The sequence below is a fragment of the Mesocricetus auratus genome, unplaced genomic scaffold (assembly GCF_017639785.1).
Source record: "Mesocricetus auratus isolate SY011 unplaced genomic scaffold, BCM_Maur_2.0 Super-Scaffold_100025, whole genome shotgun sequence".
Taxonomy (NCBI): Eukaryota; Metazoa; Chordata; class Mammalia; order Rodentia; family Cricetidae; genus Mesocricetus; species Mesocricetus auratus.
The window spans coordinates 16,204,086-16,225,995 of record NW_024429206.1 but is presented as its reverse complement, the minus strand read 5'-3'; the positions used below and the strand labels follow the sequence as shown (position 1 = coordinate 16,225,995).

Genomic DNA, 21,910 nt, shown 5'->3' with positions numbered 1-21,910 from the left:
TACACCTGCCTCTGCCTCCCAAGTGCGCCACCAATGCCGGGCCAGCCACTACTCTTAATGGCTAATCCGTCTCTTCAACCCCAAATCAATATTATGCAAAACAAAAATCCTCAGATTGCACATAGGAGAACAGCTTAGTTAGACCCTCAGACGCTTTAAGCACGTCTAGACCCGCCCCCTTATTTACATAGGCCGCGCTCATAGCCAGACTGCGCTCCGCCTCTTCCTGTATAGTCTCCCTTTCCGGCCAGTCGGGCTTCCAGCTCCGCCCCCCAGCGGCTGAGTTTCGGCTCCTGCGCGTGCGTAACCCGGAAGTCTCGCGCCTTGCTTCTGGTTCCCAGTGAGTCTCTGTGAGGGAAGACGAGCGCGTGGCGGAGGCGCTATGGGGAAGCTGCGCCGTCGCTACAACGTGAAGGGGCGACTTCAGGCGGAGCCGCGGCCCGCCAAGGGTCCGGAGCCACCCCCTGTGCGGCTGGAGCTCGAGGGTGAGAAGCCGGGGACCGGGTGGGTCGTTGGAGTGGAAGCGGGTTCCACGTAATCCGGGCAGGGGGCGTGACAGCCTGTCTGTGTGCTGCGGTCTGGGTACGCTGCTGGGAGTTCGGGACACAGATGAGGTCTTTGCATCCATTCCCAGGCCCTCCACAATCATCTCCTTTCCAGTGGCTCGAAAATGTGTGTTTCAGCCCAGACCTGTGAGCCGTGCGCCCGGCTGCTTTGATGCTTGAGTGCTGGGGCACTTGTGAGCAGCAGGGACACTGTTCTTGGGCTCTGGGAGTAGTGACAGCGGAATAGATCTGTGGAAATCCCTGTCATTCCAGGCATGCCTGGTTACCCGAATCAGACGGGCAGAGGGAAATGATAAAACAAAACAAAACAAAACGGGCGTGCAGGTAGGAACTAGAGAGATAGAGCCAAAGACGGGAGTGGGTGGTGTGCTGGGGAAGGCCTCCCACGGAAAGTGTGATGTCAGGACCTTGAGGAGGCCTGGGTGGAGATGAGGGAGGGAACCCAGGGGCTAGGGGACATCGGGTTTGTGGGTTGCAGAGGTGAGTGGGATTTTAAAGCAGGGGGAGGTTGAGGCAGGAAGATCCCTACAAATTTGAGATCAGCCTGGGTCACACAGTGAGACCATGTCTTAATCCCTGTGAGAGATCCACAGACCTATAAACCTAGGGCTAGGCTGAAGCAGGAATGATGTGAATCTGGGGCCAGCTGGGCTCTGGAGCATGTTCCAGGCCAGCTAAGAGTGCAAAGCAGGGTCCTGTCTCAATCCCCAGCTTCTAACATAGAACAGAGGAAGTGGGGAGCTAAGGAAGACTTGGCAGAGGAGGGGAGGGGAGTGGGTAACTGCGGCACACTAGCTGTGGCATTGCAGGCTGAAGGATGATGGGGTGGGAGGCTGGAGTTGATGCTTGGACCAGGGAGATGGTGTTTGGATTGTGGTGTATTCTGAAGGAGGGCTGGTAGGACTTGCTGACTGGCTGGGCTCAAAGGTGACAAGAATGGCATTGGTCAGGCTGCTGGAGAAGGCAGATGTGGGCTGCTCAGGGGGGCCACATGAGCTCAGTTTTGGGTGTGAGTGCTTGGGGCCCTGCTGGGGTTAGACTAGAAGGAAACCCAGAAGCTATTGCATCAGCTGCTCAAGGCAGGCAAGTTCAGGGGCATAAACAATCTTGGGTACAGATGGTGTTTATTTGAGTCTGACTTGGCTCACTGAGAAGAGTCCAGCTGCGAAAGGGAGGGGAATGGAGGAGATCTGGGAGGAGGGTGCTGGTCTTGAGCTTGTGAGGGCTTACCCTTTGTCTCAGATGCTGCCTGGCGTCCTGAAGGGATGACAGGAGCGGAGCATTGGGTGGAGTACTAGAGGGCATGACCACCAGGGTCAGACTGGGCTGGGAGGAGAGTGAGCTGAGCGGAAGAGCCATCCAATAGATTCAAGTGTGTCTTCCAGGCTCATGAGACTAAGCATGCTCCCAGATAGAACGCCACCATCTGTCAGAGAACTCCTCCCAAGGGTGTGCTTTGATCCCTTGGCTGGATCAGGAAGGTGGTGAGTTTGTAGGAAAGGGCATCAGAGAAGTATCTGTAAGTATTAGGTCTGTTGTGGTTGTTACGGTTTGGGGCTAGTCACGTCACATACCTGGGCCTTCGTTTTCATAGCTGTAACACGAGACCTACCTTTTCCTCAGTGGAATCATACACCCCCTGGCTCTTTGTTTGTTTGTTTGTGGCTCTTGATTTAAAAGTAGATGTGGCACAGCCCACAGCTCAGCCTAGTTCTGAGCACACTTGAGGGTCTCATGTATCCCAGGCTGGCCTATGTAGTTGAGAGTGACTGAACTCCAGGTTCTCTTGCCTTTCCCTCTCAAAAGTGATTACAGATGTGTGCCACCATACTTGGTTTTATGTGGTACTGGGTTTGGGACTCAGGGCTCTGAGTATGCTAGCCAGGCTCCCTACCATCTGACCTATATCCCTCAGACCCTCTATGGAATGTCATAGCTTGTGACGGTTGTGACACAGACCCTAGTCCAGCACTCAGAGATTCATAGGTGACATAGACCACCTGCAGGAGTCGGTGACCTAACTTGATACCTGTCATGAATAAGCATCAGGGACACTCCGTGACTTCTGCTGCGCCTTGGTCAGACGTGCTGTCTTTTTTAGACAAGGATGTGTTGAAAGGAGTGGATGCCAGCAATGCACTGCTGTTGCCGGGGAAGAAGAAGAAGAAGACCAAGGCACCGCCCACATCAAAGAAAGAGAGGAAGCCGCTGACGAAGAAGGAGAAGAAGGTGCTACAGAAAGTCTTAGAACAGAAGGAGAAGAAGAGCCAGGTGCGTCTCTGTCCCTCCGTGTACTCTCTGCTGCAGCCAGGTTGCCTTGTAGAACTTCCTGAAAGGAGGGGAGTGTTTTGTGTCCATACAGTGACACTGTAGCCACTAGCGGCATGTGGCATCTGAGACTCTGAGCATGCTGGCCTGTTTTTTAAAATGTGACATGTACTTGAAGAGGTGTGTGTATAAAAATATGGATGTATGTTAAAATCAATGAAGCCAAAACTGACACAGCTCTCACTGGGTGAAAAAGGTTATATGGCCATGTGGGTAGTCCTGGGACTGACCAGATGAGTGGTCATGTCTATCCCCAGGTCAGCAGGGAGTGCGTGCCTTTTTCAGTCTGCTTGCTGGGCATAAGGACAGCCAATAGTCACATCACACAGTGCTACAGAACTGTGTCCCATGACCCTAGATCTTGTAAGCATGAAGGCAGAGCTAACCTGTCTCTCAAGAAAGAGAAAGTCATGTGGAGTGACATCCTACTCTGCGTTGTAGAGTCTAGTAGTAACTAGGTGGAGCCCCCCTTTAAGCCTGGCCTCCTGCCAGGAGAAAGCCTGAGACCCGGGCAGTGGTCAGTAGCTACCTGCTAACTGATGCACTCATGCCTTTCCCAGCGTGCCGAACTGCTCCAGAAACTGAGTGAAGTCCAAGCGTCAGAGGCTGAAATGCGTCTCTTCTACACCACTGCCAAGTTAGGCACCGGGGACCGCATGTATCATACCAAAGAGTGAGTCACAGAGCCTGGGAGGGCTCGCATAACTCATGGCATCTTGCATGGGTGGGAGTGTGTGGAGGGTTATCCATAGTGAATGCTCCTCTGGCAAAGGCCGTGCACCTGCCTGGCATCTTTTTTTTTTTTTTTTTTTTTTTTTTTTTTGGTTTTGGTTTTTACGAGACAGGGTTTCTCTGTATTGTTTTCGAGGCTGTCGGTCCAGCCCAGCCTCTAACTCACAGAGATCCGCCTGCCTCTGCCTCCCAAGTGCTGGGATTAAAGGCGTGCGCCGCCACCGCCCGGCTCCTGCCTGGCATCTTATATGTCACAAGTAAGTCACATTTTTTTCTCACCCGGCATGCCTTGATCCCGTACCTCAAAGGCCCCACTTGTGATTAGGCTGCCTCTTGAGGTTTTTTTGTGGTCACTGTTCAACTGCATATAGGTGACATCAAGAATTCAGAAGCTTGCCGGGCATTGGTGGTGCACGCCTTTAATCCCAGCACTCGGGAGGTAGAGGCAGGCGGATCTCTGTGAGTTCGAGGCCAGCTTGGTCTACAGAGTGAGTTCCAGGACAGCCTCCAAAGCCATAGAGAAACCTTGTCTCGAAAAACCAAAAAAAAAAAAAAAAAAAAAAAAAAAAGAATTCAGAAGCTTCACACTGAAAGCTCACTTTCCATCTCGGCTTGACCATTGCAACTGTGGGGCCATCCCAAGCCAGCATTCCCGCAGGGCAGCGCACCGCAGACCAGCATGCACTCTCAAATAACACGCACAGCACGCACATACAAACACACCACAGCTTCTCTGTTAGGCACTGCTCTTGGTTGAGTGTGCACTGCCTCAGCCTCACTGGACCTGATGTAGAACAAGGAACAAAATACTCCTTTCCCTTTGGAAGTTGTGGGTGTTCATTAGCCAAATACTCATATAGACTCCGCACCAGAAAACTAAGGCAGAGACAAGGGGGCATCTAGGAAAGGTACTGGCGTCTGGACTGAGCCCAGTGACACACGGTCTCCCTGGTAGGTGACTTTGAGCAGACACTTGAATGTGACAGTCTGTACGAAGTGTGTCTTGGGGAAGGAATAGCCAGTGCAAAGGGCCTGGGGGCTAAAGGGGTGTGGCCTCTGGCCCATGGTGAGGGACTCCCCACATATCCATGTCGGGTGTCCTGAGGTCCCTGCCTGAAGTCTCTGCTCTTCCAGGAGGAAGCCTGACCAGCCAGCAGCCCAGGGCCAGGAGAAAGTCAGTAGCCTGGGTGGGGCCCACAGGAAGCGCCACAGATCATCATCAACAGAGGAAGAGTCTGAGTCTTCCGGGGATTCAGAGCCTGAAGAAGCCACAGCTGCCCAACCTGGGGGCAGCACAGGGACAAACACAATGCATCTGCCGCCAGCTCCTTCTGAGGCCAAGAACCCTGCACCTACCCTCCAGCCCCCTCCATCTGGGACCTCTGCACCTTCAGAGTCACTGGCCTCTGCCCCACCTCTACCCCTGGCCAAGCCCGCCGTCTTCATCCCTGTGAACCGCAGCCCTGAAATGCAGGTGTGTTTACTCTTTGTGATTAGAGACACAGGTTAGTGGGGTATCTTGGTGGAGAGGAGCCTTAGTGTCCACTTGTAGGAACGGGGTAATGGTTATGGGGCTCTAGTGCGGGATGGGTGGTAGAGCAGTGTTTCTAGGGCCCAGGTTGTTGCTGCCCCCTAGCCATTCAACAAATGGCTATTCATTTTATTTTTTTTTTTATTTTGGGGGTGGGGGGAGTGGATTTAGAGAAAGAGTTTCTCTGTACAACAACCCTGGCCATCCTGGAACTCACTCTATAGACCAGGCTGGCCTCAGACTCACAGAGATCCACCTGCCTATGTCTCCCAAGTGCTGGGATTAAAGGCGTGCACCACCACAGCCCAGCTATTTTATTTTTTAAAAGACAGTGTTTAAATTTCATTTTACATGAAAGGGTGGTTTGTGTGCCTATATGTATGTACGCCACATATGTCCCTGCAGAGGTCAGATGAGGGTATTGGTTCCCTTGGGACTGGACCTACAGATGATAGCTGTGAGCTGCCGTGTGACTGCTGGAAATTGAACTCAGGGCCTCTTCCAGAGCAGCCAGTGCTCTTAACCACCAAGCCATCCCCTTAGCCCCTGGCTATCCATTTTAGATACTGTGTATCATACAATGACCTGTGTGTGAGTGGGGTACCCTCTCTCCTGCTGTTGTGCAGCCCCTCTCTCTATCTTCTCCCACAGGAAGAGCGCCTCAAGCTCCCGATCCTTGCTGAAGAGCAAGTCATCATGGAGGCGGTGGCCGAGCACCCCATTGTCATTGTGTGTGGCGAGACTGGCAGTGGGAAGACTACACAGGTGCCCCAGTTTCTCTACGAAGCAGGCTACAGCAGGTGGGCTGGGCCAGGGATACCCTCTCCTCCCTGGGCACAGTGGACACTTAGGTTCCGGGAGCCACTAGAGCCTGAGCTCCAGTAGACACAATCCTGACTCTACTGTGTGACTTTAGATAAATTGTCCACCTCTCCAGGCCTGTTGTCAGCTGTGAGATGGGGGTGGTGACACTAGACTCGGTGGTTATGTGGGTCCCGTGACTAAAGCTGGTGCTTTAGTGTAAGGTGCATGGAGTAGTGTGTTTCCTGGTGTTACCATGGCCCCCTGTGGGCCTCTTACGACCACTGTGTGTCAGGGCACTACTCTCGGTAACTCATGCCCACCACTGTGGCTGGCCCCCTTGGCACGTGGCCTTCAGCAGAGGGATCAGCATGTGGGATGGTCAAGGGCCAGACTCCTTTAAGAGTGCAGTCCAGGTGAGCCACCCAAGCTAAAGGGAATCCTCTCACATGCACACTCAGTCTGTGCACATGGAAACTTTTCTTGCCGGGTTCTGTACACTCTGAGATTTTCTCTACCCTGCCACCCACCTCAACTCACTATGAAGTTAATTCAGTTGCCAGAAAAGTTGTCAAGGTGATGCGAGGTTCTAGTATTCCTGTCAGCTGGGCCTGCACTCTGTCAGCATTACACTGTTATCTGAGCTCAGGCCTCATCTGTTCAGGAATGCCATGCAGATCTGCCCTATGCCCTAGAGGAAACTTTCTCATCCTAACAGTATCCCTTAGAGATGTGTCCCAACCATATACTAAGTTCTGCTAGGTCTCCATCAGTGCTGTAGAGTATGGGCTATCCCCTGTAGCTGTGCTGTTTTGACACTAGACAAGCGATATTTGTACCCTGTGCTTTGGGTTTCATCTTCAGTGACTAGTGACCCTGGGTTGTAAGTGTCTCTGGGACAAACAGGCATGGCTAATGTGTCTTCTTCCCCAGTGAGGACAGCATCATCGGTGTCACAGAGCCCCGTCGAGTGGCTGCTGTAGCCATGTCCCAGCGGGTGGCCAAGGAGATGAATCTGTCACAGCGGTGAGTCCCTGATTCCTAAGGAGATAGGGGGTTGTTACAGTCTTGCCAGGAAGAGGGTGCAGGTGGGTGTTATTTTTGCCTTACTCACAGGGATGATCCAGCAGAGCCCTCTTAACCTGCTAAGGCGGGGGCTGCAGAGCAGGGAAGGGGCCTGCTGAAAACCCAGCACTTGTCAAAGGACAGTGTACTTAAATAGAACCTTGGCTGTGAATAAGTGGCAGCCAGCTAGCAAGCCAGTGGTATAAGACCATGTAAACCCAGAATTCTTATTGTAAAACCCTCTGTCTGGGACTTATGTTTCTTTACACTGTGGTTCTGGAAATGGAACTTAGGATCCTACATGTACTAGGTAGCCACTCTGCCACCCAGCCCCAAATTTTTAACTTTTTATTGCAAAATATTTACATGTCCACAAATAGAGAGGCTAATGAACCCTAGATACCTTAGGGCCAGTGTCGGTAGCTGCCATCTGTGCCTAGTCCTGTTTTATCTCCATCATCTTGTCAGGGCGTGGCTAGTAGTGAAGACCGGCCTGTCTCCCAGTGAGCTTGGCCATGCTCTGTCCTAGATCTGCAGTGTGGCTGGTGACATGAATCTGGATATCACCCAATGTTCTCCCTGTCCTTAGCCCCAGAGACTAGAGCTTGGGATGAGCATGTCTGGGGAGGGTCCTTCCCTGTCTCCCTTGAAGGGACCATGTAGCCCAAGCCACAGCCGCCTGTCGCTCTGGAGATGTCATTAGCCCTGAGATGCATTGCGTCTTCACCCCACAGGGTGGTCTCCTACCAGATCCGCTATGAAGGGAACGTGACAGAAGAAACCAGGATCAAGTTCATGACGGATGGTGTGCTGCTCAAAGAGATCCAGAAGGTTGGTGGCCTATCCAGGTGTCATACAGAACACGCAGCAGTGGAGAGTAGAGTGTCACCCTGGTGTCATCACCACTGTCCCTGCCATGTGTGACTTTGAGCAGGTCCATTCTTACTTAGAGCTTCAGTTGCTTGATCAGTATGCTGGTGCCTTACAGAATCATTTTCAAGCAAAAGTTGTCAGTGACTTAAGGTACAGGGTCAGCATAAGCAGAGAGGGCATGGACCAGTCAGCATTGTTACTCTGCACACTCATTTTTGCTAGAGAGTCTGGGGATATGACTCAATTGGTACAGAGCTTGCCTAGAATGCATGAAACCCTGGGTTCCCACTCCCCAGCACCACTGGGGAAAAGAAATAACAAAACACATCATCCAAGCACTTAGGACATCTGTTTTCAACCTTCTTAATGCTGCAACCCTTTAAACAGCTCCTCATGTTGTGGTGACCCCAACCATAAAATTATTTTCGTTGCTACTTCATAACTGTAATTCTGCTACTGTTATGAATTGTAATATAAATGTGTTTTTCCAATGGTCTTAGGGACTCCTATAAAAGGGTTGTTTGACCTAAAGGGGTCATGACCCACAAGTTGAGAACCACTGACTTAGGAGCTAGAGGCAGGAGAATAAGAAGTTTAAAGTCATTTTTGGTCACAGACCTTGAACTCAGATCTGCCTATCTCTGCCTCCTGAGTGCTGATATTAAAGACATGCACCACCCCACCAAACAACAGGAAAAATTTTTCCAAAAAGAAGAGAAAAAGGGAGCCGGGCATTGGTGGCGCACGCCTTTAGTCCCAGCACTCGGGAGGCAGAGACAGGCGGATCTCTGTGAGTTTGAGGCCAGCCTGGTCTACAGAGCCAGTTCCAGGCCCGCCTCCAAAACAATACAGAGAAACCCTGTCTCGAAAAACCAAAAAAAAAAGAAGAGAAAAAGGAGAATTTTGAGTGTGCAATAGCAGCCTGGCTTCTGGTCATGCACAATTCTCCCATGGGCTTCTAGGAGCTTCTAAGGGAGTGGGAGCAGTCTAGGATTTTTTTGTCACATGGTTCAGTGTCTGTGATTGTGGAGGTTTGGTGACACTCTGGTGTGACTCCCACACCCCCTCAGGATTTCCTGCTGCTGAAATACAAGGTGGTGATCATCGATGAAGCCCACGAGCGGAGCGTCTACACAGACATCCTTCTCGGCCTCCTGTCCCGCATTGTGGCTCTCCGGACCAAGGTGTGTGGGAAGTCCACAGGGAGGGCAGACTAGTGCCACCTTGTCAGAGGTTTGGTCTGGGAGGGGTCCCAGAAGGCACAGCTTTCCTGGGCATGAGTTATTGTCAGTGCCAGCCCATACCATTCTGCGATGCCCCTACTAACTCATGGGCCTTGATCCACTGTCACACATGAGTGACCTCTCCACATCCACCAGGCTCAGGCAAAAAGCTAAAGCTGGGAAGGCCTTGCTAGAGCCAGCTAAAGGGTACCCTCAGAGCTTCAGGCTCTGGTGGGTTTGTAGGGCTGCTGGTTTGAGCCCTCTGCTCCCTAGGCCTACTCCTCCCTCCCCAAGCTTGCTCCTCTTTCCAGCTCTGTGCTCAGACAGTGGATATGAGGGACCAGCTTTGGGGACATGCTATCTGAAGGGAACTTGATGAGCGGCCCTGTTTCTCTCCTTCAACAGACCAGCTCAGTGGAGAGGTGGGTGTTCTGGGGGGTGCCGTATACCCAGCCATATGAAAGACACTGGGAATGGACAGTGGCCAGAAAAGGGTAATCTACCATTCCTGCCCTCCTGGAGCCACCCTTTGACCAGGATGGCAGGCAGTAGGCAAATTCAGGGTCTGTGAACTGGAGGTAGATAAAGAGACAGGGGAGCGCCAGGGAGGTCTAAGAGTCAGTGGCAGTCTCCCCAGAATGTGAGCTGAAAGTGAGGGTAACTACAAGCAGCATGGACAGTGGGTGAGGGGAGTTCCCAGCTCTGACACATCCACCTGTCTTTGCATCCAGCAGTTCTAGAATATTTTGTGTCCCTCCAGAAAGAAACTCTTGGGTCCTATGACTGAGCCCTCCGCCATCCAAGTGCTGACCCTATTCTTCATTTGGCTGTCCCGTGAAGGTTGAATCCCACCATGGCCCCTTTAGCTGGCTTCGTGTTCAGGGCACTGGCCCCTGTCACCTGCAGAGCCCCAGGGGACAGGCTCCCTGTGAGAACCTGAGGAATGCAGTTGCGGTTATGTGTAACCAGGGGGCTGAGAGGTCTCCGTGCTGCCTCTGAGTCACCAGACTGTCTTCCACAGAGGCACCTGCCCCTCAAGCTGCTCATCATGTCTGCCACGCTTCGAGTAGAGGACTTCACCCAGAATAAGCGACTCTTCACCACACCTCCCCCAGTCATCAAGGTAAGGTTTGGGTAAACCCCTGCTGGCTTCATCCTGACCTTGATCCATTGACAGTCTTAGGGGTTGGTTCAGAGAGAGGAGGCCCTGGGCTGCAGCATTCCCATACCTTTGGGGATCTGTCACAGGTTGAGTCCAGGCAGTTCCCTGTGACAGTACATTTCAACAAGCGGACCCCGTTGGATGACTACAGTGGCGAATGCTTCCGGAAGATCTGCAAGATCCACCGGATGTTGCCTGCAGGTGAGGCCTGATGGGACTGGCACATCCCTCCCTCACTGAAGACTCGGGTTTGTCCTTCATCCCTCTGACCGCACAAGCAGGGCACAGTCAAACCACAGTGGCATGACGACTGTTCCAGAGCCTTAGCGCACGCACGCACGCACGCACGCACGCGCACACACACACACACACACACACACACACACACACACCCAAGGCAGAAATGGGAGTATGGAAGCATCCTCTTGAAAAGGGCAAGCAGGGATGGCCTCTGTTCCTTAGATTCTGTTGGTTTTGTGTTGGTTTTGCAGTCTGTCAGCTGTCCCTCACCACTCTGCTGGTCTAGGGTAATTGGCTCCCTCCTATGTGGTTCCTGTTTCCCTGACTCCTGGTTCTCCCAGCCCCTCAGCAAGCTGTTCTTGCGAGGATAAGTTTGCCAGTTGACTGGCTGGGTTCTCTCTGCAGGTGGCATCCTGGTGTTCCTCACTGGGCAGGCTGAGGTGCATGCACTGTGCCGCCGGCTTAGGAAGGCCTTCCCCACCCGATGCTCCCAGCCACAAGGTAACTGACCTCAGTCCCCTGTCAGAGCACGCCTGAGCCTGGCAGCTGGTGCCATGATGGGATGTCAGCCTCCACCTCAGTGTCCTTGAAGGGAACCTGCACCTGTGCCCCAATAATATGCTTATCATTGGCAGTAATTTTGCTGTGGGTGATAAGAGTTAAGTGCCAGCTGCCTACATTGGTCACAGGAGTCTCTTTCCACCCTCTTGCCCCTTTCCAGAAAAGGAAGAAGAAAAGGACTCAGCGGAAGGGATGCGGAGGTTTAAGAAGTCCCGGACGAGGGCCAAGAAGGCCCAGGCCATGGTATGTGGAAGCCTGTGGAGCCCTATGTTAGCCAGTTGCCAGCTTCATGTAGCTCTTAGGATTTAAGTGTCATTAGAATGAAACGAAAGTAAAAGTCTGTTTCATCTAAGGTGGCTGGAAGCCACGTGGGGCACAGTGTCCTGGTGGATAGTACAGCAATGGAGGCTGGAAGGGGGGGGTTGTGTTATGATTTACAACACAGGGTCTGCCTGCAAGGACCCTGGAGCATAGATAGAGCCCTGGTTTCTCGCTGAAGGAAGGAGATCTGCTGTCTGAAGCTGGAGGGCCGGCCAGGGGAGAGACCACCCCCAGCATCCTGGATACATCTGGATGCAGCACCAGTGGTGTGGCTATTCAATTATAGCTACTCGGTGGCCTCTACCCTCTTTTACACCTAAGGTGGGCCAGGCAGATTTTTTTTTTTTTTTTTGGTTTTTACGAGACAGGGTTTCTCTGTATTGTTTTGAAGGCTGTCGGTCAAGCCTGGCCTCGAACTCACAGAGATCCGCCTGCCTCTGCCTCCTGAGTGCTGGGATTAAAGGCGTGTATCACCACCGCCTGGGTCAGGCAGATTGTTAAACTCTGTGTATATAACTCAGAGCAGCCTTGTGAGATGTACCCCACACTTATGTCTAATTTATTTGTTTGTTTATTCAGATAGAATGTCACAATATAACCCTGGTAGGTCAGGTACTTCCTATGTAGACCAGGCTAGCCTTGAACTCACAGAGATCAATTTGTCTGTGCCTCTAGAACACTGGGATTAAATGTTTGCACCACCACATCTAACTCATACCTAATTTTTGAAAGAAAGAAATTTTCTTTAGATTGATTTTATTTTATGTGCATGAGGTTTTTTGTGTGTATGTATGTGCAGCACGTGCATGCCTGGTTGGTGCCTGGGGAGGTCAGAAGAGGAAGTCAGATCCTCTGGAACTAGAATTGGAGATGCTTGTAAGCTGCCATGTAGGTGCTGGAAGTCAAATCCAGAGCCACCTCTCTAGCCCCCAAACCTGGTTTTTAATCTAGGAAACTGAGGCAGAGGTTATTGTCCAGTGACCTAACCTCATAGGTCCCTGTGAGGAGATGCCCTTTATGAGCAAGTTTTTCTTTCCCTGTGTGTGGCTTTCTTCACACTCAGGTCACCTCACGGTGTTGATGTCTCCTCCACCAGGCATTGCCCCAGATCAACCTGGACAATTACTCTGTGCTACCAGCAGGAGAAGGCGATGAGGACAGGGAGGCGGAGATGGACGATGAAGAGGAGGCCCTGGGCTCTGACTTGGATCTGGACCTGGGTGACAGTGAGGCAAATGAAGGTGTGACCTGGCAGAGCTCTGCCCTCCTGTTGATTGCTTCTTGATTTCAGCACGGGTCTGCTGAGCCCCTCTTGGCATGATAGGCCCTGTTGGCCCTGGGACCAGAAGAATCTAAGTCCTGTCTTCTTACCTGTGACCCAACACATCCTGGCTCCTGCTGCTTTGTGAGCACAGAGAATGGGTCTCTCTCTCTCTCTCTCTCTCTCTCTCTCTCTCTCTCTCTCTCTCTCTCTCTCTCTCTCTCTCTCTCTCTCTCTGTTTTTTCAAGACAGGGTTTCTCTGTGTAGCTTTGGAGCCTGTCCTGGAATTAGCTCTTGTAGACCAGACTGGTCTCGAACTCATAGAGATCCACCTGCCTCTGCCTCCTGAGTGCTGGGATTAAAGATATGTACCACCACCGGCCTGCAAGGATGGGCCTTTCTGATAGAATAGCTCTGTCCACTGCAGTCTCCTGAGGTCCTAATACTTGTCATGGTAGTGCTGGGGTCATCATCCCTAGGCTGGCCTTTCCTGGGCGGACACAGGTCTCATACAACAGGGAAGGTATCTAGATTCTCAGGTCCTCTTGAGTATGTTGATGTTGATGGGACAGCTCCTTGTTGTACAACTTGGGCTAGGTATGGTAGCACAGACCTGTAGTCCCAGATGCTCAGAAGGCTGGCTCAATTCTGGCATAAGCTGTGTATCTTTAGAGAGAGAAACTTACTTGAAAACTTTTGGGTCCAGAAAGGACTCCTTCCACACAAACAGTGCCACACTGCCCAGACACAGACGTGGGGCCAGCTTGCCCTCTGGATGCTGCTCTGTGGCAGGCATCAAAGGCCTATGCTGGGCAGCAGTAACAGCTTTCAGGGGCTTCCTAGTACTGTATCTGAACATGAGCCCTCAAACCTGGGGATGAAGGGATGGGGAGCTACCAGGTAGCTAGAGGCAGGCCTATGCCTGTGGCATCTGTCCATACCGGACTCCAGTGTCCCATACTTGACCACAGGTGAGCAGCCAGATGCCTCCCTACCCCTTCACGTGCTCCCGCTCTACTCTTTGCTGGCCCCGGAGAAGCAGGCGCAGGTAATGGGACAGCTCTTGGGAACATTAACTTGGGGTGGGTCAAGCCTCAGGTGCTTTTCCATCTGTGTACTGACCAGCCCCTGGTAGTGGGGGGAATGATAGAGACCACTGGCCGTCTCATAGACTTTCACCTGATTCTGATGTTGTCTGCCCACCCCTCATCCCAGGTCTTCAAACCTCCTCCAGAGGGGACAAGGCTGTGCGTTGTGGCCACCAATGTGGCTGAAACGTCCCTGACCATCCCTGGCATCAAGTATGTGGTGGACTGTGGGAAAGTTAAAAAACGCTATTACGACCGTGTCACAGGAGTGTCCTCCTTCCGTGTCACCTGGGTCTCCCAGGCATCCGCTGACCAGCGGGCTGGTCGTGCAGGCCGGACAGAGCCCGGCCACTGCTATAGGTAGGCCACTTGTTCCTGTACCGCACGCATTGAGATAGAGAACTGCCGCTGCCCTCTACGGAATGGGCCCTGTGTCCTCAGCTCCATAGCCCTTCCCACACAGCCGACCGCTTTCCCCTGCCCTGGCTGCTGTGTTTGTGATGGGTGGTCCACAGCCCTTGAGTGGAGGGCATGGTTGGGCCCGGAGGTGTGGTTGACTTTCTTCTCTCTGGCCCCTACTTCTCCCCACTTAGGCTGTACTCCTCAGCTGTTTTTGGGGACTTTGAGCAGTTTCCTCCCCCAGAGATCACTCGCAGACCAGTGGAGGACTTGATCCTGCAAATGAAAGCCCTCAACATCGAGAAGGTTAGTTTTGACCAGTAACCTCCCTCATGCCTTCCCAGTCGTCTGTCCTCCCAGAGCTGCGCCTGCCAGGGAAACCAAGTGAAGTGGTAGCCTGAGGTTTGTCAGAAGGGGCCATGGTGGCCCTCAGTCTCTAGTGAGGACAGCTTTCCTGTCCCCTGTGGGACAGGTCTCACACTGTTTATGGGCATTCACAGATGTCCTGACGTCCTAAGATGGAGTTGGACATTCCTGTCCCCACTCCAGAATGATGTGGTCCAGTGAAGAGGGTCTGCTAATGCTGCATGCTGTGCCCTAACCCTGTCATATGACAATCAGATACCCACTTAACAGATAAGGAAACCAAGGCAGGGAAGAGTGCCCTCTGTTCAAGAACACATCTAGTAAGTGACAACCCAGGTGGCTGAAAATACATCTGTTCCTGTCCTAGAACCCAGAAGAGAGTTAAAAATGAAGAACATACTTTTTTTTTTTTTTTGAGACAAGGTTTCTCTGTGTAGCATTGTAGACCAGGCTTGCCTTGAGTTCAGAAACACCCACCTGCCTCTGCCTCCCAAGTGCTGGGATTAAAGGCGTGCACCTCTACCAGCCAGCTCGAAGAGGGTACTCTCTCTCTCTCTTTTTTTTTTAATAAAGATTTATTTATTCTGCATGCAATATACAGCCTCCATGTATGCCTGCAGGCCAGAAGAGGGCACCAGATCTCATTACAGATGGTTGTGAGCCACCATATGGTTGCTGGGATAGAACTCAGGGCCTTTGGAAGAGCAGCCAGTGCTCTTAACCTCTGAGCCATCTCTCCATCCCCGAGGCTACTCTTAATTGGTTTAGGAAGATGGCTCAGCAGGTAAAGGTACCTGCTGCCAAGCCTGATGACTTACGTTTCAAGGAACCACATAGTAGAAGGAGAGAACCAACTCCTGCATGTTGTTCTCTGTCCTCCGCACTTGTTCTGTGGCACATGTGCACACACACACACACATACAAAAAGTAAATTTAAAATTAAAAAATAATTTAAAAATAAAGAATATACCTTTGACTAGGGATGTAGCTTGATTGGTTGAATGCTTGCCTCGAGAAAACAAGGCCTGGGTTTGATACTCAGCACCACATACACTGGGTATGGGGTGCATAAAACTGAAACCCAATACTCAGGATCTAGAAACAAGAAGATGAGAAGTTCAGGGTTAAAAAGTTAGGCATAGTGACCCACATCTATGGCCTCAACACTTGGAAGCCTGAGGCAGGAGAGTTACCACGGCTGAGGCCAGCCTGAAACATGGGTTTCAGCACAAGAATGAAACCATGTTTTTCTCTTTGTTTTGAGACCGGGCCTGATGATACAGCCTTGGTTGCCTGGAGCTCCCAGGCTCAGACTCAGAGAGATCTGCCTCCTGCTGCTGCCTCCCAAGTGCTGGGATTAAAGGTGTACACCACCAGGCCTGGCAAGACCCTGTCTCTTAAAATAAAAAGGCTGTACCCTCACTGTGTGCAGTGGCACAGGCCTATGCCCTTATCTTAGGATGAGTTCTGGCGAAGAAATCTGTCCCTATAAGGAGGAGTGGGAATCCCCGGTGATTTTATTTTCTTTGTTACAAACAACTGATTCAGAGTTAAGAAAACTCACATCCTTGAATGTCATGTTCATACCTGTGGCCATGGTTATGTTTTTCCATAAATAATACCTTAATTGTCAGGCTGTATTTTGAAGTATTACACGATGATTTGTATGTATGTTGTTGCTTTTAAACTCCCAAAATTTAGGCAAAAAGGATCACCCCTGGCACACAGTAGTAGGCTTAATTTGGGGTCATCCTAGCACATAGACCTGCAGAGATCTTGACAACTTCCAGAGCATTTAGGACCCATGTCTCAGTTAGCGTGACTCATGACCTGGAGACAAACTGGAGGGAAGAGGGACCAGTACCTGGTACAGCCAGTGTGACCTCGTGTGACCTTATGGGGCTTGCTTCTCTGCCCCTCTCCTACCTTCCTGTACCCAGGTCATCAACTTCCCGTTCCCCACGCCTCCCTCTGTGGAGGCCCTCATTGCCGCCGAGGAGCTGCTGATTGCACTGGGGGCCCTGCAGGCACCTCGGAAAGACGAAAGGTAGGAGGGGGTGGGTGGACCCAAGTATGCTTAGAGCCTCCAAGTACAGGTTCTATGGCTCCTACTCACTGTGACTCTTGTACCCAGATTGAAAACGCTGCAGATATCGCAACTGAGCTGCCCCATCACTGCACTGGGACAGACCATGTCCACCTTCCCCGTGGCACCCCGCTATGCCAAGATGCTAGCACTGAGCCAGCAGCATGGCTGCCTGCCCTATACCATTGCCATTGTGGCTGCCATGACTGTGCGTGAGCTCTTTGAGGAGCTGGACAGGTGGGTTGGTGACAGCCGGTCCCTTGGAGCCCTGTGTTCTCTCTTTGATCAGTGGTGGCCTGGGGAGCCTGTCTGGAAGAAGGGGTGCAGCAGTGAGGATCTGGAGATGCTGATGGTCAGTGGGCCATGTGTGTGTTTACAGACCAGCTGCCAGCGAAGAGGAGCTTGCAGAGCTGAAGGGCCGTCGAGCCCGTGTGGCCCAGATGAAGAGGACCTGGGCTGGGCAGGGGGCATCTCTGAAGCTTGGTGACCTCATGGTGCTACTAGGTTGGTGCCTCCTCCAGGCCATGAAGGAGGGAGGGTGGCGGACAGCTGGGAGTGGGTTGGAGCCAACTAGTGAGAACACCCTACCCTGCCCCACAGGTGCTGTGGGAGCCTGTGAGTACTCTGGCTGCTCACCCCAGTTTTGCCATGCTAACGGACTGCGATACAAGGCCATGCTAGAGATCCGGCGCCTGCGTGGCCAGCTGACCACTGCAGGTACAGCCCAGGCGACAGTGTGGGCAGACATCTCGCCCCCCCTCTGCACATGCTTGGGTTTAGTGTGATGGAGACTCAACACGTGTACATTTGCCTGCCCATTAAGGTGGACTCAACCCCAAGTCAGCTCCAAGTGCCCTTAGACAGGTTCCCTTGCACACTCATCAGGCCATCTGCCCCTTGGCAGCACCCCTCTGGTCCTCTTCCCCTGTTCTAGCCAGGACCTTTCTTCCCTCCCATATGTCCCCAGAGTTCTGGTCTCATGGGTACAGAATTCACACTCATCTTAGCCACAGCTGGTTCCTGTTAGCAGCATCTAGGATTCAAGCAGTGATACAGGGTGGTCACCGGGTTCAGGTTGCATCTGCACAGCCTCATCCTTCTCCAAGCCTAATTGGGAACTCAGTGCTGTTCTAGTAGCTCCAGGCTTCGTGGATCAGTGGCTGTTCTCCAGCCCACACTTGCCCAGTAGCAGGTCGTCATTTGGAGGCCTGCTGTCCTGTCTACTGTCATACTTACACAGCTTTATCCTCAGGGCAACAGCCTGCAATTGTGGACAGCCACCTGACAGTAATGACAGGTGACTGTGTGGAGAGACAGTTCTCTCACTGCAGGCCATCTTTCACAGCAGAGGGGATGATGGGGCTGAGGTTATGTACAATCCTACCACCTGGGAGCCTGGAGTGGCTGTCCCTTGGCTGGGCTTTGCAAGCATGGGAATCTAGGCCTTGGCCTTGGAAGGGGCGCAGGGTTGAGCCACTGTTGACCTGTGTATCAGAACCAAACACTATGTGGATGGGGCCCAAGTGTTGGGTGATTTCCTGAAAGTCTGGCCAGCTTCTCTGACCCTGGACTTACACCTCTTTCTCACCTTCATCCCAGTCAATGCAGTGTGCCCTGAGGCTGGGCTTTTCCTAGACCCCAAAATGCAGCCTCCTACTGAGAGCCAGGTGACCTACCTGCGGCAGATCATGGCAGCTGGCCTGGGTGACCACCTAGCCCGCCGGGTTCAGAATGAAGATCTGCTAGACCCCAAGTGGAAGAACGCCTACAAGGTGAGACATAGGCCTGCCCTTTGCGACTGGACCCACGACCCCTGAGAAAGCCCCTCCAAGAGCAAGTGAGGTTTAGATACCACCCTCAGCTTCAAGCTTACTCTCTAGAGATGCATTTTACACCATAAGTCAACTCCATGGCTTTACTATGTTCCCCATGGCCAGCATCAGTACAGTCAACCAAGAGTTTCCTCTGCTCTGGAGAAACCCAAGCCTCCTTTCTACCCATCCCGCAGCGTCTCTGGCTTTCCTTGTGCTAACCACTTTACCAGGAGGACCCATGTGGTGCTTGGTGTGCTGGGGCTACCTCCCTCTCCCAGCATTGAATTTTGAGGTCTGTCCACACCACCAGGGCCTCACCTTCAGTTTTGAAACAGGTTGATCCTCCTGCCTCAGCCTCCCAAGTGCTAGGGTTCCAGGCTGTGGCCCCATAAGGAGATTACATTTTACTTTGTGCCTTTGTGAATGGTGCTATGGTGCATGTATGGGAATCAGGATTTCAGAAATCTTTTTTCTCCTTTCACCATGTGGGTTCTAGGTAGGGAATGAACTCACGTTACCAAGCTTGGTAGCAGATGCCTTTATCAACTGAGCAATCTCACTGGGCTGTAACTCCCTGTTTATTTTAGTGTGTGGGGCACACATGTACAGGCAGACAGTCAACAGGTCATCAGGCTTGCATGGCAAGGGTTTTATTCATTGAGCCATCTTTCCAGTCCCATGCTTCAGCTCTGTTGATGGCCAAGAAGCAATGTATCCTCAGTAGTGCCTGGTCGTTGATTCTCTGGCTTGATGGTTGGATCCTGAATGTTGGACTTGAAGGGCCTAAAGAGCTCAGTCTTTTCTATGACCTGAGCCTCCATCCACCTCTCTCTGCAGACCCCTCTCCTGGATGACCCCGTCTTCATCCACCCCAGCTCTGTACTGTTCAGAGAGCTGCCTGAGTTTGTGGTCTACCAGGAAATAGTGGAGACCACCAAAATGTATATGAAAGGTACTGTGTAGTGGCCAGAACTCATGTCACAGGGTGGTACCAATGGGCCCTGTGGCACACCCTGTCTGGGAGAGCATGTGAGACCTCCTGACTGTGCCCTCTGGTGGCCTCAGGTGTCTCCACCGTGGAAATCCAGTGGATCCCATCCCTGCTGCCTTCCTATTGCCAGTTCGATGCGCCCCTGGAGGAGCCAGCCCCCACTTACTGTCCAGAGTCAGGACGGGTACTGTGCCACCGGGCCAGTGTGTTCTGTAAGTCAGGGACACTTCCTTGGTCTGTCCACCTGCAGCCATGAGCTTCTTAGACTCATCAGTCCATGTCCTGCTCTTGGACATGTGGCTGAGGATGTCACCCTAGCCCTCCTGTCCCTCTGATGGGCTTGGGAGGATGCATGCAACACGGGCCCTTTGTCACGTATTTCCATCCTCCAGACCGTGTGGGCTGGCCACTCCCTGCCGTGCAGGTGGACTTTCCTGAAGGCATTGACCGCTACAAGTACTTTGCACGGTTTCTGCTGGAGGGACAGGTAGGTGCATGGGCTATCTGTGACCTGTTTCCTAGGTGTCATAAACTGTAAGCCCCACTCAACCAGCCTATGCTCTCTCGCCAGGTCTTCCACAAGCTGCTTAAATTCAAGAGCTGCTTACTGTCTAGCCCCAGCACCATGCTGAAGACTTGGGCCAGGTACACGAGTATATTCCTATACTGTCAAGGCAGGCAGTGACAAAGAGGCTCCTCCAGGGCTCCTTTGTCAGTCATGTATGCTGGAGATGTGACGTGACAGCTATAGGAGCCTCCTTCGTTCTGGAGTTGTCAGTGAGCCTAGCACATCTCACTCCTCTGAAAGATGCAGGGGCCCCTGTACTCTTACCCCTGAAACTCCCTACCTGTCTTTCTCCTAGTGGCTGTATCATTCCAATCTTGCCTCCCCTCATTTTTGTGTCCCCTCCTTATATGGTCCCCAGTCTTGGTGGTAGGGCCCAAACTAGCCCAGTGTACCCTCCTGGTAAGTACCCTACGGGCTGGTTGGACATAACGTAGGGAGGGGTACTGATGAACCCTACCGCTGCCGCTGTGTACTGGAGGCTTCCTGTGCTGAGTGATAGGTCCCAGCAGCTGTCACTCATCCCTTCTGAGTAATCAGCTGCCCCTTTCTTTTCCACAGGCTGCAACCAAGGACAGAGAGCCTATTGAAAGCCCTTGTGGCTGAGAAGGCAGATTGCCGTGACGCCGTGCTGGCTGCATGGAAGAGAAGCCCCAGATGTGAGTGTGACCAGACTGAGGTGGGGGTGTTACCCAGTGGAAGGACCTAGCCATACTTACCATGGGCCATGGTAGTCTGTCCAACCAAGTCCTTGGCCTGGCACTAACTAACCCTGGCCCCCTCTTCCCGCAGACCTGCTGCCTGAATACTGCGAGTGGCTCCCGAAGGCTATGCACACCGACGTTGAGAAGAGCTGGCCCCCTGTCACTGACTGTTGACCACACACCCAGCTACAGTCAGCTGGCCCCTAGGCTGTTACTAGGAGACATGCTGTGGTCCTGGAAGCCCTTTCTGACCTTGGCCCAACTCAGAGCCAAGCTTGCTGCTGCACTGACCATGAGTGCCTTCTTGACTGTTCCGACAAGAGAGTAGAGTTTGTCTCTCTTCAGGTGACCTGAGCGCCTGTGAATGTACAGGACCACACTGGGACAGCAAAGTGGACAGCTCCCCCAGAGCACCTGTCCAGCCCCAGAGCATCTTGGGCTCAGGTGCATTTCAGACTTCCGTGACCTGGGGGTGTTTTCCTGAAAGGTTGGCTTCAGGTGAGGGATGAATATAGCCCAGAGCCCTGTTCTGGTTACAAGAGTTCTGCTTTGGCACCCACAGACCTCTAGTTCTTTTTTTTTTTTTTTTTTTTTTTTGATATTTCAAGACTGTATAGCCTTGGCTGTCCTGGAACTCGCTCTGTAGACCAGGCTGGCCTCGAACTCACAGAGAAGTGGACAATTTTCAGAAGATGAAATAGAAGTGGCCAGCAACAGACAATACAAAATATTCAACCAGGACTTATGGTTCAGAGGCACTGGCTACTCTCCTAAAGGACCTGGATTGGATTCCCAGCACCCACATGGTAACTCACAACCATCTGTAACTCCAGTTCCAGAAGATCCACTTCTCTCTTCTGGCCTGTGCAGGCACTGTACACATTTATGCACAGATAAACACATAAATAATAAAAGTAAAACCCAACCTTATGAGCCATCAGAGAAATGCCAGTCAAAACCACAGGAGAGGTTGGAGATTTAGCTCAGAGTTAAAGAGTGCTTGCTGCAGCTGGGCATTGGTGGCACATGCCTTTAATCCCAGCACTGGGGAGGCAGAGGCAGGCAGATCTCTGAGTTTGAGGCCAGCTTGGTCTACAGAGCGAGTTCCAGGACAGCCTACAAAACAATACAGAGAAACCAAAAAAAAAAAAAAAAAAGGTGCTTGCTGCTTTCACAGAGGACTGAGCTGGGTTTGGTTGTCAGCTCCCACACGACTGCTCACAACCATCTGTA

General features: G+C 52.2%; 1 protein-coding gene across 1 annotated transcript; it reads left to right on the top strand.

Moving 5' to 3' along the window:
* Positions 1 to 295: 295 nt before the first annotated feature.
* Dhx37 (DEAH-box helicase 37) lies at positions 296 to 21,602 on the top strand. Its single transcript, XM_013120881.3, has 27 exons — positions 296 to 485; positions 2,668 to 2,837; positions 3,455 to 3,567; positions 4,761 to 5,100; positions 5,809 to 5,957; positions 6,892 to 6,984; positions 7,758 to 7,854; positions 8,967 to 9,080; positions 10,141 to 10,242; positions 10,368 to 10,482; positions 10,927 to 11,022; positions 11,243 to 11,325; positions 12,500 to 12,644; positions 13,636 to 13,712; positions 13,880 to 14,112; positions 14,346 to 14,457; positions 16,458 to 16,564; positions 16,652 to 16,840; positions 16,983 to 17,107; positions 17,204 to 17,320; positions 18,203 to 18,375; positions 19,255 to 19,369; positions 19,483 to 19,620; positions 19,801 to 19,895; positions 19,980 to 20,053; positions 20,535 to 20,632; positions 20,766 to 21,602. The coding sequence occupies exons 1-27, from the start codon at positions 383 to 385 to the stop codon at positions 20,849 to 20,851; spliced, it is 3,459 nt and encodes a 1,152-aa protein (XP_012976335.1). The 5' UTR covers positions 296 to 382; the 3' UTR covers positions 20,852 to 21,602.
* Positions 21,603 to 21,910: the final 308 nt, after the last annotated feature.

What these genes read in the sequence shown, in the direction of transcription:
- Dhx37 (XM_013120881.3), top strand. Translation starts at nt 383, where the DNA reads ATGGGGAAGCTGCGCCGTCGCTACAACGTGAAGGGGCGACTTCAGGCG. An exon ending in CGCATGTATCATACCAAAGA is followed by an intron (nt 3,568 to 4,760) that starts GTGAGTCACAGA and finishes CTGCTCTTCCAG; the next exon opens with GAGGAAGCCTGACCAGCCAG. An exon ending in ATGGAAGAGAAGCCCCAGAT is followed by an intron (nt 20,633 to 20,765) that starts GTGAGTGTGACC and finishes CTCTTCCCGCAG; the next exon opens with ACCTGCTGCCTGAATACTGC.